This window comes from Tenrec ecaudatus, chromosome 1, assembly GCF_050624435.1.
Source record: "Tenrec ecaudatus isolate mTenEca1 chromosome 1, mTenEca1.hap1, whole genome shotgun sequence".
NCBI classification, from domain to species: Eukaryota; Metazoa; Chordata; class Mammalia; order Afrosoricida; family Tenrecidae; genus Tenrec; species Tenrec ecaudatus.
The window spans coordinates 86,595,063-86,614,797 of record NC_134530.1 but is presented as its reverse complement, the minus strand read 5'-3'; the positions used below and the strand labels follow the sequence as shown (position 1 = coordinate 86,614,797).

Sequence of the window (19,735 nt, the reverse complement as noted above, 5' to 3'; positions counted from 1 at the left end):
AAAAAATCAAATATCTCTATCCAAAATGCTTGCCATCCCTTTCATAGTCTATGCCTGGGAGGCAGATCAGCTCTGCTTTGTAGACAAGGTAACTAAGAAACTGTGATTACGCAAGTGTCTATTTCAAGATCGCCTAGCAAGAAAAGTCAATAGTGTTAGTTTGGATTCGCCTATGCTGTACTCCTTCTGCCTTGAAAACTACAATACTACTTTACTAATCCCATTGTTTCAAAAGTTGGTCTTACATAATTCTATGATGCAATCTCCAGCTTCATTTCTATCACCAAGGCCATATTGACCAAATACTGATCTTTCATAGTTCTTTCCAACTTTCACGTTTCAATCACCAATATTCACCCATGCATATTAATTGCATGTTTGATCAATTTCAGACAGGATAAATTGGTAGGATTCTTCAGTGTCTTCATCATTGGCTTTAGTGGTTGATTCATACATTTGAATACTAACTGTAGTAACTGGATTTATGTGTAGGCATGCAGATAGTAACCTGTAAGGCAGGGCTGTACTTCAGCACAGACCTGAAATGTTATTTTGATGCTGCCATTCCTCTTGAACTTGTCATTCTCAGTACAGCAAACCATACTATTGTCTGACTCAAAATGACCAATACAAATCAATTAGCTCACTAAGACCTAGGATATTGACATTTTAGTTCTATTTCATTCTTAAAAATAATTTTATTGGGGGCTCCTACAACTCATCACAATCCATACATACGTCCATTGTGTCAAGCACATTTGTAAATATGTTGTCATTATCATTCTCAAAACATTTGCTTTCTACTTGAGCCCTTGATATCAACTCCTCATTTTTTCCTTCGCTAACCCACTCCCCCATCACCCATGAATCCTTGATAATTCATAAATTATTATTTTGTCATATCTTACACCATCAGATGTCTCCCTTCACCCACTTCTCCACCGTTCATCCCCGGCAGAAGAGGTTATATGTAGATCCTTGTAATCTGTTCCCCTTTTCTCCCTCACCTTCCCTCCACCTCCTGGTATCACCACTCTCACCACTGGTCCTGAGGGATTCATTTGTCCTGAACTGCCTGTATGTCCAGTTCCTATCTGTACCAGTGTACATCCTCTGGTCCAGCCAGATTTGTAAGGTAGAATTGGGATCATGATAGTGGGCGGGGAGGGGAAGCATTCAAGAACTAGAGGAAAATGGTGTGTTTCATCTCTGCTATACTGCACCCTGACTGGCTCGTATCCTCCCCGCAGCCCTTCTGCAAGGGGATGTCCAATTTTCCACAAATGGGCCCTGGGTCCCCACTCTGCACTCCCTCTCATTCACAATGCTATGATTTTTTTTTTGGTCTTTTATGCCTGATACCTGATCCCTTCGACACCTTGTGATCACACAGGCTGGTGTGCTTCTTCCACTTGGGCTTTGTTGTTTTCAGTTAGATGGCCCCTTGTTTATCTGCCAGCCTATAGGATCCCAGATTCTATATCTTTTGACAGCCAGGCACCATCAGCTTTCTTCACTGCATTTGCTTATGCATCTATTTCATTTGTAATGGCTTCCAATTTTTCTAGATTCATACTTCATACCTTTCACTTTCCAATTATTAAATGAGAAGAGCTGTTTCTTCTCATTTTAATTATGCTCTTCGGCAAATAAAGCTCATGATAGCTTTACTCACGAAACACCATTAAGGTTGAATCTCCTTTGAGGAGACAGCTATTCCCTTGTCATATTTTCAGTGCCTGAGAACATCATTGTTAGTGATGTATCCACTCCAGTGCCACTCCTTAATTTTCAGAGGCTGATCCCTTAGAAGTGGACTATCTATTTCTTCTTCCTAGTGTACTTTTAGTATGGAAGTTCCACTGAAACCTGTTCTTCACCAGTGACCCTACTATTATTTGATACACTCCTTGCATAGTTCCCGCATCATAGCAACACTGCAAGCCATGACAGTACGACAAACTGACAGACAAGTGATGACAAGGTCCTTCTAGGGCCTTCAGAGAGTAAATAAATCCTCCCATAGTTTTTACCATAAAACTCCCCCGTGACTTAGCCTCCAATCTTGTCATACTCAAGTTATTCTTCTGCAGCTTGCTACTCAAAGTGTGGTATGGGGGCTACCAATCTAACTTGTTTGAAATGCCATATCTTAGAGCCCTCCCCATTCACCGGAATCTTTATTTTACTCAGAGTGCCCGATAGGGTCACTGTGAGTTGGAATCAACTCAATGGCAGTGTGTTTGGTCTGAGTTTCTGGTGATGTTCATACACATTTTGATTTGAGGAGCTTTATTCTCAATTAGTCCTGGTAGGACAGTGAGTTAAGCATTGGGCTGCGAACTGCAGGGTTGGCAGGTGGAACCCATCTGTCACTGCACAGGAGAAAGATGAACTTGTCTACTTTTGTGAAGATCAGTTAGTTCTACTTTGTTCCGTAGAGACCCAGTGAGTCCGAATAGACTAGTCACCACTGGGGTTTGGTTTGGTATCACAAGTAGCCATCATACCCTTTCTAAAAGAAAAATCTGATCATGTCACTCCTCTGTCTAAAACCTTCAATGGCTTCTCATTTCTTTAAGAATGTTTTTCATAACTGTCACTTTAACAAGCCTCTTGAAGTTTTCTATATCTTTAATGCCATCTCTCAGAGATGGAAGCTTAGTGATGTTTCCTGACTACCATGGACTAATACTACTTATGAGGTCCCATGGCACAGTTAGAGATTATTGCATACTATGATCACTGTCCGTACTTATCTGCTCACTTCTTATTTAGCTGAAAATTCTATGTGCATAGCTATATTCTTGGCACTAAGTAAAATTCCTCTATGTAATCAAAGCCTGAAAACTAAATTGGATGCCCAAAGAAGGAAGATCCAGACAGACAACACATAATTGTTTCAAATAAATCTAAGTTCAAAGATCCATGCTACTAAAATGACATGCTACTAGTAAGATGTGTTAACACACAATCCTGAGGTGTGTTCTTTATTGGCTCCTAGAGAAAGGAAATGTGCCAGATGACAGGAACCAAACATTCTCATAAAATAAGAGTGCATACTATTACCACAGAACCCAATACTTGTAGACAACCCCTAGCAAAATTACAGGCCAGTGGATAAAGTAGTTATGAAAACTTTAAAATAAATGTGATGATAATCAAAGGCTGACATATTGACTATGAAAAGATTATGCTAACTTTATCCATTCTCTTTTTGATAGGTTAACTTCACTCCCTTAACTAAAAAAAAAATGATAAAGATGTAGAATTTATTGACTTCAATCAGTCATTTTACATGTTTTTCTCATAAATTTTTTAAATACAGTGGAGATTTAGTGAATTTTCATTGCAATCATACAAAACATCTAGTGATTGAAAGCTTGATATAAACACAAAATATGGAGGTATGCGTGGGTTGAGGAGATTTGTGTGTGCTTATATTGCAGTTCCCACCACTTGTCTGTCAGTTTGTCATGCTGTGGTGGCTTGCCTATTACTATGCTGGAAGCTATTGCATCAAACATTTAAAACTACTCGGGTCACTCAAAGTGAGTGGGCTTCAGTATAGCTTCCATTACAAGAACAACCTAGAGAGGAGAAATAGGCTGTCCACTTCTGAGGGATTATCACTGAAAAAAACTTATTAATAACAGCAGGACATTATCCTATGCAGTGCCAGAGGATGAGCCCCGTAGGTGGGAAAGCACTCGCAATAGAACTGAAGAAGAGCTGCCTTCTGAAAGGAGAGTTGACCCTAATGACATAGATGGACTAGAGCTTCCTATACTTTCATCTTCTGATGAGGCATGAATCATATTGTGAAGAAACAACTATAGACATCATTAATAATTGAAACATGAAATGTACACAATTTGAATTTAGGAAAATTGGAAATCATTAAAAATGAGATGGAATTCTTAAAGAAAGGACAATATCCTAGGCATTCATGAGGTAAAATGGGTTGTATCGGCCATTATAAGTCAGACAATCATATGGTTTACTAAATGGAGAATGACAAATTCAAGAGGAATGGCACCACATTTATCACCAAAATGAATATTTCAGGTCTATCCTGAAGGACAGACCTTCCCGACAGGATACTATCTTCATGCCTACACATAAATCCAGTTAATACAACTAGTATTCAAATGTATGTATCAGCCACTAAAGTCAATGATGAAGACACTGAAGAATTCTACAATTTATCCTGTGTGAAATAGATCAAACATGTGATTGAGATGCATCGATCATTATTGGTGATTGAAACGTGAAAGTTGGAAAGAACTATGAAAGATCAGTATTTGGTCGATATGGCCTTGGTGATAGAAATGAAGCTGGTGATAGCATGATAAAATTATGCGAGACCATTGACTTCTTCATTGCAAATACTTTTTCTCAGCAATATAAGTAAGGTCTGCCCACGAGGAATTCACCAGATAAAATACCCAGGAATCAAAATGAATACCTCTGTGGGAAGACTTTGAAATCTGAACTGAGTTTAGAGAGCATCTAACAAACAGATGTGACATGTTAAACACTAATGACACAAGATCTGAAAAGCTGTGGGAGGACATCAAGAACATCATACGTAAAGAAATAAAAGGTCATTTAAAAGAAAGAAAGAAAAGTGGGTGGCAGAAGAGATTCTAAACCTTTCCCCGCAGCATAGATCAGTTAAAGCACATGGGAGAAATGATAAAGTAAAATAACTGAACAGAAAAATTCAAAGGGCAATTCAAGAAGACAAAATAGAATGTTCTAATGAAATGAGCAAAAGCCCAGAGTTAGAAAAACAAAAAGAAAGGACATAGCATATCTTTAACTGAAAAAATTCATGACTCAAATTGAAATACTGAAAAATTCTATTGGCAAAATACTGAATTATGCAGAAGTCACCAAAAGAAGATGGAAGAAAAACACAAGAGTTATTGTGCCCCAAAGAACTGGTTGACATACAACCATTTCAAGAGATAGCATTTGATCAAGAACTGATAGTTCCGAAAGAAGTACAAACTGCACTGAAGGCATTGATTTAAAAGGGGGGGGGGTGTCGAGGAATTGACAGCATATCTATTGAAATGTTTCAACAAGCTGATGAAGTGCTTTCTAGCATATGCCAAGAATGTTGGAAGACAATAAACCGGCCAATCAGCTGGAAGAGATCGGTATATGTACCAATTCCAAAGGAGAGCGACCTGAGAATCATAGGATGTAGAAATTATTGAACGATGTGATTAATATCACATGCAAGAAAAAGTTGTCTGAAGATTATTTAACAGTAATTGTAGTGGCACATTAACAGGAAGCTGCCATCAATTCAAGAAGAGACCATGGCATGGAAAGTGTCATTGCTTACACCAGATGGAACGTGACTGAAAGGAGGGAATACCAGACAATGTCTGCTTGACTGGGCACAGGAATTCGATGTAAATGACCATGCGAAGGAATTCAACTGATTGACTATTGACAGGAATCCCACTTGGTGAATCATAACAAACTCTAGAGAGCTTGAAGAGTCCAGAACAGTCCATTGTGCTCATGAAGAACCAGTACACACACCAAAGGCAGCCTTGTAAACTGGACAAGGGACTATTGTGTAGTGTAAAATCATAAAAAGGTATGCATCAGGGTCGTGTTCTTTCACCATTTTAATTAAATCTATATGCTGAGCAAATAATCTAAAGATGGGCTATCTGAAGATTGGAGAAAGGTTTATTAACAATCTGCAATAAGTAGATGACATGACCAGGATTACTGAAAGCAAGGAGGACTGAAAGCCCTTGCTGGTGAAGATCAAGGATTGCAGCCTTCAGTAGAGATTAGAACCCAATGTAAGGAAGCCAAACTCCTCACAATTGCACCAATAAATAAAGAATACTGTATATACTCGTGTATAAACTGAGTTTTTCAGCACAAAACATGTGCTGAAAAACTGGAGTTTGGCTTATACATGGGTCATTAGTACCCCAGCAAGGTGTAACATCTCGCAGGTGATTGCCATTCCTCCCCTGTTCATTCAAAGGCCCACTGACACTGCAGGGCTTTGAATGTTTGTTTACTCACATCTAACCAATCAGAGCCATCCTATGACATGGACAGCTCCAATTCTCAGAAGCACCCGCAGTGATTCACTTACGCTGGCCGCTGAACTGGTGAGGATGTGTCTGTGGCTGCTCTCTGTCTCTCCCCACTGGTCTCTGTGTTTATTCACATCCTGCATTTTCCACCCTAGGCTTATACTCGAATCATCAGTTTTTCTGGTTTCCCAGGTAATAATTAGGTACCTTGGCTTATACTCGAGTCAGCTTATATTCGAGTATATATGGTATATCAAAATTGTAGAAAATCCCTTTTGCTTGGATTCACAATCAATGCTCATGGAAAAGGCAGTCAAGAAATAAAACAACAAATCGCACTGGGCATTCTACTACACAAGACCTCTTTAAAGTTTCGAAGAGCAAGGGTATCCTTTTGAGGCCTCAAAAACAAAAATCATGACAGTGAGTCAATTCTGACCACAGCGCCCCTACAGGGCAGGATGGAATTGCCCCTGGGGGTTTCCAAGAGTGTAACTCTTGATAGGTAGAAAAACTCACCCATCTCCTACTGTGAGGACAAGCCATGGTATTTTCTATCATCTCATGTGCTTCTGAAAGGTGGATATTGAATAAGGAAGGCACCAAGGAAGATCGCAGGTGCATTTAGATGATAGTGCTGGTGATGAATATTGAAAGCACCATGGACTTCCAGGAGAATAAGCAGATCTATCTTGGAAGAAGTAAGAAGAGCAAGTTAACCAATATTGGTGGAACCGAGGGAGGAAAGGCGCAGCGGTCGGAAATGAAGTCAGAGAGTCCAGCAGAGCTCACATTGTGGACCACTGCTTGGGCCACCGTAGGAATTTTGGATTTTATTTTATGAAGAGTGGAAGAAAAATGAGTCTTTCTACTCCTTTAAAAACGTACAGACCCCCCAATAAAATGATTAAATAAATAAATAGAAACATACAGTCTCAAAAACTTAGAGGGACAGGTCTAACCTGCCCTATAAGGTTGATCTGAGTCATAACTGACTTGATTGCAGTGAGTTGGTTTGCTTGTTTGCATGTTTGTTTTCATTTTATGTGGAATCGGGAGCCATCTAACATTTGAGAGAAGATGCTATAATCTAATTTATGTTATCTTTGGTTGGGGTGAGGATGATGAACTAGGATATGAGTAAAAAGAGAGAGACTATTTAAGAAATCATTTGGGGGATTCAAAAAAGAAATGCCTTTCTCAGCCTTTCAGTAAGCCATTCCAGGTCTTACAGAAACCCTGAAAAAATCGTAACTTAAAAATTCAAATACGCTACTTGGATTTTTTATTTTAAATTAAAAAACCATACTTTTTTGCTTATATATTTTTCTCACAGCATAATATTTTATCTCCATTAACTTATGTCTTTAAACCTGAATAATAGTGCCAGAGCAAACAGATATGCACATTTTTGAAAAAGTTCAAATTAATGAAATAATATTGAAAAAATATATATTTCTCTTATGTACTTCCTATCACATTAAATTGCTTCTTTATTAGTTTCTTAGAGTGGGTTAATTATTATTCCAGGCATGTGGAAACGATAAAGAACCATTAGCTACTGGTTTTGGCATCTGTCTCTAGGAGCAGAAATAACCACAAAACTTTAAGTAAGAGGATGTGGCATTATATGAATAAATATCAAATGTGTGTTACAGGAAGTGTATGTCAATGTTAGCCATTGGGAAAACCAACCAGAGAGAGAGAATAAAGAAGCACTTTATAAAGATTATGCAGAGCATCTTCCTGAGATGAAGAGTGACAAAGAATAGAGGAAAGGAGCATTCGAGTAGGGCTGCAGTATTTACATTAGGAAACATGCATAGGCACCATCAAGATTCCACAGCATGTCGTTCTTGCTCGCTGCCTTTGCGTCAGTTCCCACGCATTGCAAGCCTGTGTACAACAGAACAAAGTAACCGTCCAGTCCTGCGCCCTCTTCACAGATGTTCTCATGTGTGAGCCCATCCTGACAGCCATTTTCCTTACAGATGAGCCCTTCATCCTCTCTGGAATGCCCTTCTGCCTCCTTTTCTTACAACCGCTATGGTATATGTAAAGCTGCAAAAGCAGCCCCCGGCCGCATCTGACCTCGGCTGGCTTCAGTGGGGAGGAGAATTCATTTCCACCCCAGCCTAAGGCTGACTTTCGCCAGGCAGAGGTCAGACATGCTCCAACCCTCTATCCTCTTTTCACTCCATTCTGACGCCAGCCATGTCCCACAATGCACTCTACTTCTCTGGTGGGTTTGATAATCCATTGCAGTGCCACACACAACTTACAGACAATACTAGTGGGAGTTTTTTAGGGAAGCTAACAGGGGACCACACATAGTCTTCGGTTAACAGCAGCATCCCTTCTCAGCCTTTCAGTCCCTTGGCTCCTTGGCCTCTGTCTCAGTGGGCCAGGAAGTGAAACTGCTGTTGTGCCACACTGTCTCGCAGTCTCAGTGGTGTAGTTCATCCACCCTGTCTTGGCATGGCTTCTTTGCCTCTGTCTCACCATTTGAGAGTTATTTATCTCACACTCTAATGTGGTTGTTCTCTTGATGATCCTGAGGTCCCCTACTTTTTCTGAGATTTCCTCACTCTTAAACCCACTAATCCCCTCGATGAGTATTTAACACCCTCTACTTGCATGGTCCCCCCAGTCACTCGGTGGAAGTTAAAAAACTTGGATCGAAGAGTCATTCCAAGTCATCTGATGTCACCCCACAGTCCCTTCCTAGAATCGTTTTCATCTCATTTAAACAATCTGGGACAAAACTTCTCTAGGCTCCTATACATTTAAAAATATTTCTAATTTGTCCACGTATCATGTGATACTATAATCTTCTCTCTAAATACCTGCTTCTTGTATTTAATTCTCATATCTTTGACGGCAACATTACTTGATATGGTTATACTGAATGCAGGCTGAAATCTATACTACGGAAGTAGTAATAAAAAAACAGAAAGTAGTAATGAGTAGCCAAAGTGTAAGGCAGGTGTGCATAAGCCGGCCAAATCCATGGTGTGACCATATCTATAGGCACAAAATTACACGTCAGAAAGGCGGTTGCAAAAAAGTAGGCATGCTGGGATGCTATTTTGGAAAAAATAATAAATCATACCAAACCATACTTACTGATTGAGTTGGTTATTAATTTTGCAGCCAACATCCCTAATTTTAAAATCATTTGTATTCGGTGAACCAGTGCATTGTGAATGTCATGACAAATAATCTTGCATTATTTTTATTGATTTCAGAAGTTGGCTTGAATTTATGCAGAATTAATAGACAACTTGGGAGATTACTTTAGGAATTTAATGAATCCCTTGTTTCTGGAAGAGTACAAGCCAAGAATGAATGGCCAATCACCTCAGTGTTTTATACCTGGACTTAGGTCTAAACTGGAAGATAAATTGTATGCTTTTATATACAAGCACACCATGTCTTATTGAGCTTTGCTCTCTGGTGCTTTGCACATACTGTGTTATTTACTTCTTATATTTGCCTTTTTTTTTTTTTTTTTTTGCAAATTGAAGGTTTGTGGCAGCCCTGTGTCTAACAAGTCTATCAGAGTCATTTTTTTCATCAGCATATGCTCACTTCATGTGTCTGTGTCACATTTTGATAATTCTCACAACATCTGAAACTTTTTATTGTACTATGACTTTCACATGTAATAGACTGCGGCAAAGCATCACTTTTGTATGCACTGAAAACTAACTCAATTTATTGCCTTTCTCGCTGTGGCCTGAAGCTGAGCCTTCGATATCTCAGCGCTGTTGACCCTGTTGTTGAATGATGGTTATAGATTCAGGATGTCAGATAGGGCAATTGTTAAGTTCTTGGCTGCTAACCAAAAATTGTTGGTTTGAACCTACCTGAATCTTCTAAGGGAGAAAGAGGGCTTCTAAAAGATTCTAGCAAAGAAAATCCCATGAGACAGTTCCACTCGGTGTCAAATGAATGCGCTGGAAGTTAGCAATGATTTGTACATTACTATGTGAAACCAAGGAGCCATGTAGAGGAGCAAGCTCAGATGTGGAGCCAAATATACCTGAATATGAATCTTATATCCCATAGCAAGATGAACTTATAAAATATAGTCTCTTTGCTCATCCATTTGTTCATCTGTATAATAGTCATCTTAAGATCTATTTTGCATGACTATTAATGGCGCGGTGCTTAGCAAAGATCCAATGGTTGGAACCCAACCACCACTCCACATAAGGAAAATGTGGCAATGTACTCCTGTGAAGACGAGAGCCTTAGAAACCCATAGATAGATAGTTCTACTCTATCCTTTAGGGTTTCTATGAGTCATAACCCAACAACAATGGCCTCGGGTTAGTTTACAAATATGAGCATTTAACATGTTAGCTAGTGTAATTACAATACTGAAGAACTGATTCGGGCATGGGTTTGAAGTTGGCTTAAGGGACTTCTAAGGACATTTTGAGAACAAAAATTCTATGATGGTAATGGTATGACTCCATGGTATGACTCCATGACTAAAAACAAACAGAAAATCCTGACACTTTATCACAATACCATTTGCTACATGAGTACAAGCTTCACATTTCAACTTCCCCATGGAGTTTGGTGAGATGTTCAGCTGAAATGCTCTCCCCAGTTGTATTTCATATTTTATTATGGTGTCATCTTTTTGAAAAAGTCTGCTTATGTGGATTCTCTCTTATTACCTCCAAATAAGAACATGCTTTCATTAACTGCAATTAGATCCTCATTCACTGCGTTGGCATGCTCTGAGCTGTCTCCTCCACAGGGCTCGGGGCCTGTTGATGGTGCTCAGTTGGAGATTGGTGGCATTGAGTTGCTGCCAAGGCTGGCAAACCTTTAAGATGGCATCTGGTGACCTTTTTGCTGAGCCCCCTGGGCCTTCCATTTGAGATTTTATGCTATCAGCAGGGGTGCAATCTAAATCAAATGTGAGATCTGGTGAGTCTGAGATGCAGGGGAGGCAGAGCCAACAGGGAACCCCTACATTGCTTTGGGCAGAGGAAGCTACTAGAAGCTCTTGCAATGTTTCTCTCTAACCTTGAAACTCTGTGTCCTAAATAGAGGGTGACACTAAAAGGCTGGGTTGCAAAAGGAGCCCCGTGTGAGAGACGAAACAATTGGACAGTTTTCTCTGCATTTATTTATCATCTGGCAACACAGTAATCCTCTCAATCGTTCTAGTTCTTGGATGACACTAAACTCACGGAGGCATCTGTGGGTGCAGCCATGGAGGTCAAAAGTGCCAAGTCAGGTGCTAGCTGTGTCTTGCTTCCAACATGGTATATTTTTCTTTCCTTTGCAATGGCAGATTTCTATTCTCAGTTAAGTAGGCAGAGAGCATACCAACATAGAAAAAAGAACTGTGAGTTTGTGAACAACTTAACAACCAATGTGTGTTGACGAATTGTTTGTGCTAAAGACAGACACATGCCGTTTCTCAGCTGGGGAGTCATTTTCATGATAATTTTTAAAGTGCTATGGACTTTTTTTTTAGCAGCTTTTACTTTGAACAGATTTAACAAGCTATTTTTGGTTTTACATCTACTGGGGCTGTTTTAACAGACAGGCAGACACGCGGATACATTTTGCATTTCTTAGGCAGTTTTGTCCTGAGACTGCCCACAAAAAGATTTTTTTAATCGTTGTGGTATTTATATGTGTAATGTAACATTTGCCATCTCAATATGCTTCACATGAATCATTCAATGACACTGTGCTATCATGTTGCGTAGCTGTCATAATTACCCACCTTGTAGGGCATCTGGGTGCTTCCGTTAGTTAGCATTCTCGACTGTTAACTGAAAGGTGGGAGGTTTGAGTCCATCCAGAGGGACCTTGAAAAAAAGTCTAGCAACCTACTTAAAAAAAAAAGTTCCCACTGGAATACAGTGGAATACAGTCTCGGTACTCGGGTGCACTTTAGGTTACCATGAGCTGGAAGCAGGTTAACTTTTATTTGTATATTTATAAATATAATACAATGTTTGCCAAGTCATCAGTTTTCATTGTACAATTTAGTGCTGTCAATTACATTCATCAAGAGTGCATCCATCAGCGAAGTCTTTGTTTCAGTAAACATAATAGCACCCTCGTGCTTTGCTCCAGAACAGAACTCCCTCCCGGAAATCCCATCTGTCTTTGTCAAGCCTCAACCTCTTCCCTCTCTTCTAGCCTCTCCTTGTCTCCAGCTCGGCGCCACCATTGGGACTGAAATGTATGTGAGACCCTCATATCTTCAGGAATAATCATAATTAAGCCCTCCCTGAAATTTCTCATCACACTCCAGTCTTTTAATTTCTCTCTTCTTGCAGCCAAACCTCCTCACTTTATACTACCGTTTCTGTATACGTCTTTGTCACTTTCTCATTTTCTATTCTTTTCTGAACGCTCATCAGTCTAAACCTGTTTCCTGAAGTGGGTGATGCTGCCCCCTCAGAGCGGGGTGGGGGTGGGGGTTCTGGGACAAGCGGTGGGTGGGCTGCCAAAACAGATACTTAAGTCTTTACTCTGGATTATGGGCTATAGTCTAAAAGGTGTTCATTGCCAGGGGGCTGGGTTCCGTCTCTTCTGAAAATGGGGTGGTAAGCCAAATTAGTCTCGGGACCAATGGTCTCTAGACACTTTTTCCACTTTAAATCCCCTTACCTAGATGTCTAACACCGACCTATGGCCAGATCCAGAGGACACTTTCCAGAATGTACCTTTCTCAGCAGCATAAGGCATCTCTCTGGAAGCACACACTTTGCTTCCACGCAAAGACCTTCTCTCCTGTTTGTTGTTTGTTTGTTTCTTCCTGCTTCCTTGGCCTTTGCTCCTCAATCTGATATCTCTGATCTATCTGATATTAGGACATGTCTTCCCATTGCAAATCAATTGTTCCTCAAGGATCATTCCTAGGTGTTTTCTTCTTATTTTAAAATAACCAACTGGGTTACTCTAAAAATATATATTAAATCCGTGCCTAGAGTTTGCCCTTATTTAAATCAATGTTATAAAATATGAGAAGGATTTTTTTGTCTTTTCTTCTTATTTCATATTAAACCTAAATGAAAGAAGGCTAAGTGGAAAAAAAATCTTAGGGCGAGTCGATTGGGGAGAAACATTGCAGAACCGGGGCTGGCAGTCTGCTCAACTTTCTTCCTTTTCCACTTGGAAAAGAGAAAAATTATAATTGAAAAGGCTGAAAATACTTGTCAGAGTTGTTATTGAGAAATTTTGTAGAAAAACTTATTAAGAAATTTAGAGAATTTTTTTCAGACCGCCCGTTATTTACAATCAGAGTTTTGGAACAGGGGAACACATTGTCTTCATGAATATGAGGAAGAGGTGAAAGGAAACGATAAAGCCCGAGAAGATAATAATACGGCTCCCCGTGGCAAATGGTCCACAGACAAATACCGAATGTTTACTTCTCCATTCCACCACGCGACCCAGGCGGAGACCCCCACGCTGTTACCACTGCCCACACCACCGGGCTAACTGCCCTTTACTTGGACAGCTCAGGATAAGCCTGGTGTGCCCTGTGAGTAACAGAACGCGACCTTGTTTCTTCACAGAAAGGAAAAGGAGAATGTCAATGACACTCAAGCGGCACTCCAGAAACCAGTGACTGCTAATGCAAAGCAGATGACCAGAGGGTCCGCCGGCACCACTGCCTCGGGTGCTCGGCAAGCCAACTGCAACTCTGACGCCGTGGAAGAGGACAAGATCCCAGAGAGCAAGCAGAAACTCGTCCTAACAGGAGAAGTCAACGGCAGACTGCTGGACAGCAAAGTGAGTGGCAGGAACTACCTGAGCTGTTTCTTGACCAAATTTGGTGGGAAAATGCAATTAGGAAGGAAATAAAGGCTCACACATATACATACTTTTACAAACGATGGTGAACATATTACAATGGCAAATAGAAATGACACCCATTGGGTTTCCAATCTACAAATAAACTTTGGGGTCATTGTGTATGTTGCATCTTTCGTTAACTATTAATTCAGTTGACTGATTCTTTCTGCCGGTGGCTACTTATTGATAGAAGAATAACAGTGACACAGTGAGATGTCTCTATGCATACAAATTTGGAGTGAGTATTTAAGGTGTTTGTCTACTTAACATTCAGAAAGCAATCGTTCATTTTCAAAATGTAATGCAACCAGGTCTCCATATTAGAAATATTTTGCCTTCAAACTCTCTTGATAGAAATGCTCATATATAGCACCCTTTCTTATTAAGAATCATCTGAACAATCCCCAACAAACTAACTTAATAATGATGAATCTAGTGGTTGGTACTTTTTAATTAAAAAGTCAGAATTGCTACAATTGGAAACTAGGTCCAAATCAAAACAAAACTAATGATTCATTAATAACAAAGTACCATATCCAAAAATTGCTGAAAATGCAATTAAACGGATACATAGAGTAGGCGTTTTTGCAGTGTTGCCAACATTAAGTGACAGCCAGATATTTTAGCAGAATATTGAATTAGAGTCTGCAGTAAACTGTAACATAACTATTTTTAGTTTATGATTTTAATAGCCATTACTAAATCGCTCAGATACTATCTAGTCTTTAGTCAAATGAGAAACTGAAAGTCTATAAATTTGTGATCTTCAGCCCACAGCTCAAACTGTACTTTGAAAGATCTAGCTGACACTGAGGTTTCCAATTATAAGAGAGTTTCTCACTGGGTCAGTGATCCAACCCACCCTGGAATTGGCCTCTTAACCCACTAGGGTTGCTTTCACTTCTCATAATAAATGCTTGCTTTTACAGTTTGGTTGGGACAGTCGGAATGTCTAAAATGTCTGAGTTCTTCCTTAACTATGGCCCTGATATTAGCATGATTTTGTTTCATCAGTAATAATATTATAAGTGTGAACTATTTTATTATTAACTAATTGCTTTTAGATAAGTACCATCATTTACTCCTTGGACTAAGCCCTGTGAGGTAGGTGGGGTCATAATTCCCATTACCATATCACAGATGATTAATTTAAAACTGCTCAAAAGAATGGGAATAAGATGCTTGCCCTACTTTAACTTCTTTCTTTTTTTGTTTACGTATTGGTATTTTTAATTATAAACTTGTAGAAATTTTAGAAAATGGAAGCGAATATAAAAAGAAAGCAGTAAAACTCCACCAAAGAGAATTGCTGTTAACATAGAGGTTCGTTTTCTTCCTTTCTTTTCATCATGCATGGACATATCGAATGAGGAGCCCTAGGTATGAGGGTAAGACAAAAAGTTGCTGCAATGCATAGAACACTTTAAAGAAGATAAAAATATGAAGCCATCATAGAATCTACCTACAGATTTCTGAAACCAGTGTTTCCATCTCCTTTCCCAGAAGAATGCCATGCCTTTCTCTTTACAGCATGTCGAAAGGACAGCCTGAGCATCCTTGAGGGACAGTAATCCTGTTACTGTTGAATGTTCTTTGAGTTCGGGAAGCAAACAGATATCGAAAGTGGCAAAAATCAAGGTTGCGGGCAAGATCTACAAGGCTGTGGAGTAGGTGCTGTAAGTCGTCCCAGCAAAATTCCCAGAGGACTGTCCTTGATACTTTCAAAAATGGGCAGGAATATCATCATGTTCAAACTCACTGCCATTGAGTCCATTCTGGCCCACAATGACTCGATAGGGCATGGTAGAACTACCCCTGTGGATTTCTGAGACTGGAGTAGAAAGCCTTGTATTTCTCCAGCAGGTAGTTTCAAACTGCTGACCTTCGAGCTGATGACCTATGAGCCCAAGGAGTAACCACTATGGTGGGGGAGGGAGGGGTGGAGTGGAATAATTCCTTGGTTCTACTTTCCTGGTTTTTGTTCATCAATACAGATTTCCATTTTCTTCAAATTTCTTCCTAATAAGCATCCATGATCTTCCTGTGTCCTTTTAGAAAACCAAAGCTTATCTCTGAAATCAGTCACATAAGCTCCTGAGTTTTTCCCTTAATTTTGATCCTTCCTCGAGTTTAACTTAGAAGTCATTATTCTGAGTGAAATTGTCTACAATCGAAAACTGATTTCAGAGACATAGCTAAGCATGCTTTGTTGGGGAAAAACGGCAGATGCCTATGGATTATGAACCTGTGAACTATGAAGTAACAATACTTCTTTTTAACTTATCCTACTATATTTATTTTGTACCCTGTCCAATTCACTTCTTATTAGGAATCTCCATCGCCAGCCTTGGCATTAGAAAAGTCATTCTAAGCATCATCATTAATGGTTTTATGAGCTAAGCCTCAGTGTTAACACTTAAATAGAATTTACCATATGCCAGAGAAAACCTGGTAGCATAGTGGGTTATGTGTTGGGCTGCTAACCACAAGGTGAGCAGTTCAAAACCACCATCCACTCCATGAGAGCAAGATGAAGCTTTCTCCTCTCATAAGGAGTTATAGTTTCAGAAACACACAAGGGCAGTTCTACCTGTGCTTCAGGGTTACTATTATTGGGAAAAGACTTTAAGGCAGGGAGTTTTTGAGTTTCCTCTATGTCAAGCCAAGGCTTTCTACTCCTGTAAACAGGTACAGTCTTGGAAACCCCACAGGGCTGTTCTACCCCTTCTTATTGAGTCAAAGTGATGCAGACATATTTCGATAGCAGTGAGTCTGGTTGTGGTTTTTGAGGCACTGTTCAAAGCACTTTATGATTGTACTACTCTCCAAAATCTAGTGTACTCAGAAGACTCGTTATCTCCTGTTTATGGACAAAGGTACTGAGAAACAGAAAAGTCAACTACCTCACCCAAGTCATAAGGCTGGGATGTGTTAGAGAGCCAGAGTTGAAACCTAGAATCTAAGTTCCAAATCACCTGTTTCCATTCCTTTATTTGACTGTACCATGGCTCATGTAACCTTATTTACCCTTTTTTTCCCTTATAGATAGAAAACTATTGCTTCACACACTTTCAACCACATCAGGCTCCCCTTTCCTGCCATAGACTTTTTCATTATGAAAGCATTTTCCCAGTCATGATAATGGATAGCAGACTCATTAGATAAGGTGTTCTTAGACCGCCATCACAGAGCTAGTTCTGCGATTCTAGAGCAAGCTGATTTGTCCTTCCCCACCAAAAACTCAGCAGAGTTTCTTATGAGATGCTCAGTGGGACTAACACCCCGTCACCAAACACCGGAAAGCCTCATGGAAGGTGGGGGACGAGCTAATTGGTTCTGTCTGCTGGGTGTATGGTGCCTGCTTGCCAGATGGCAACCACAATTGCATGGTATAGAGACCCTCATTACCACCTTGACTAAGTGGTAAATGGAATTCTGCTGCAGTTAAAAGAAGAAAGGCATCTGAGCTCCTTCTAGATCCTTATCCCTTGCACATGCTGTACATGAAAGTAGACTTCCTGCCTGGGAGCTCACAGGCAATCGCCAGTGTCTGCATTTGCTCCACAAAGGAGGCTGCTGATAAAGCTAGTTTGATGCTGGGGTGTGTAACCCTCTTTCAAATGACAGAAAAATATTGAAAAGCATCATTTGTAGGAAGTAAGTGAAACTGAAAGTGTTAGGTTAATCAACCATTTCATTATGTAAGAAGGATAAGAGATATTAGAAATCATCAAGCACAAACCTTCACAAATGAAGAATGTGAGGATTAGACAGCTGAAGTGAATCGCCCATGGTCCCACACACCAACATACACAGAGCACCCTCCTCTTCTGAGGGCTAGCCCTGCAATCTTTCTGCCTCTCAAATAGGCTCCTTAAGGGGAGATTTCTTGGGGCAAAATGTTTATATTGTTTTTTTCAGAGCCATCAGCTCTGTAGAAAATAAAAAAGACTGTGTGACTAGCAGCAAACTCGGCAGCACATTTTCAAAAATAGAGTGTGCTTTTTGCAGCTGGCAGCATGAGAACGAACATGTTAGTGCCTTCATTTTAACCACCATCACAGTGGATTGACACAGTGTGTTCTTTTCAAAGCCTTCCAGTCTGCTGCACCTTGCTGCTCTCCATAGTAGCCCTGGGAGGTAAATGGAGGCAAGCAATGTTATCCCCATTGAACAGATGAGCAGACAGATTTCAACTGCATTTCTACTGCAATTCAGATTCAACCTGTTCAAAGCATCATTTTTGCTCTTACTCTTCTTACTGTAGCCCGTGTCTCACTGTCACCCCACCACTCTCCCAGATGCATCAGAAAGAAAACTTTCTCTTCTTAATTCTAATATCCAGCCAATCACTGGGCCCTTCACATTTACCTCCTTTTGGGCTTTTAAAAATGTTCTCTTCATGCGATGAAATTTTGGCGTGACAACATGAGCTCCCTAGTGAAACTGACGATCGCTGTAAGGGAACACCGTGTAAAGCCCCTGGGAAAGTCCTGGTGGGTGACGACGAGATGAAGAAGCAGCTATTCAAGAGCATCTCTGGGAATTCAGTAAGGCAGATGAGAGGAATGGCATTTGAACCAAACTGAGCCCTGTCGTCCCTGCTCCCAGTTCAGTGGAGACTCCAGGTAGAGTCTTTTTCCTTTTTTGAAACCAAGCTCCTTTATTAGGACCAGATGGATTTCCTTCAAAATACGGGTGTTATGTTTTTTAAGTACTCAGGCAGATGTTATCACACGTGGCATGGAAGGTCACCTACACCTTCTAACTAGTCTGTGAAGAAAACACACAGGAGTAATGTGAAACCAATTAAAGGGTCTCGGGCCTTGCTGTTTCCCCCCTTTTTTAATCATCTTATTTGAGGGATGTACAGATATTATAATAATCCATAAATCACTTATATCAAATAAACTTGTACATATATTGCCATCATTATTTTCAAAGCATTATCTTTCTACTTGAACCCTTGGTATCAGCTCCTCTTTTTTCCCTCCCTTCCCACCCTCCCACCTTTGTGAACCCTTGATAAATTACATATTATTATTTTGTCATATATTACACTGTCCTCTGTATCCCTTCATCCATGTTTCTGTTACTGTCCCCGTCTGGGGGATGGGATGAGGTTATACATCTATCATTGCTATTGGCTCCCCGTTTCTCCCCCTCCTTCTCCCTCTCCCTTTTCCCTCATGCTATTGCTGTCCCCGTTACTATTTCTGAAGAGGTCATCTATCTGGATTCTGTGTCAGAAGCTCTTATCTGTGCCAATGGACATACACCGGTCTAGCAGGGTGTGTGAGGTAGAACCAGGGTCGTGGGAGTGGGGGAAGAAGGATGAATGACCAGAGGACTGCCGTGCGTTTCATCATGCTTTACTGCCAGGGGGAGACTTTTTCAATAGCATCCAGAGCACTCTCTTTTTCGGGATAGTCCAGTGCCCTCACTCATGGAACGGAAGCTCTACTTGAGTGCATCATTGTGGGCCCCTAATCACTATTCCACTGGCTGATGAGACAGTGCTTCAATGCCAAGGTAGGCAAGTCAAGGGAACCCTAAACTCCTGCCTTTATCCTTGCCCCCGCACAGTGCTCAGTTCCTTAAGTAATGGAGATGTCACTTAGAATGAAGCTGGCTTTTGTCCCCACCCCTATCTCTAATGCCCAGGCTCAGATATTTTGCCTGAGGAGGGAGAGGGGCCATAAATAGATTGTTCTTTTTCTGCTTTCAAAATAACTGAATTCAAGCCTGAATTCAAGGTCTCAGGGATAGTGGAGGTGGTGGTAAAAGGCAAAGGCTATGTGGTGGCAATG

General features: G+C 40.4%; 1 protein-coding gene across 1 annotated transcript in view; it reads left to right on the top strand.

The window, feature by feature from the left end:
* Window positions 1-19,735, top strand: part of C1H1orf87 (chromosome 1 C1orf87 homolog) — a 110,001-nt gene that overhangs the window by 2,430 nt on the left and 87,836 nt on the right. Inside the window, exon 2 of the mRNA XM_075534599.1 lies at window positions 13,646-13,862. Coding sequence (XP_075390714.1) covers window positions 13,646-13,862 — 217 coding nt within the window. The remainder of the gene's footprint in view (window positions 1-13,645; window positions 13,863-19,735) is intronic.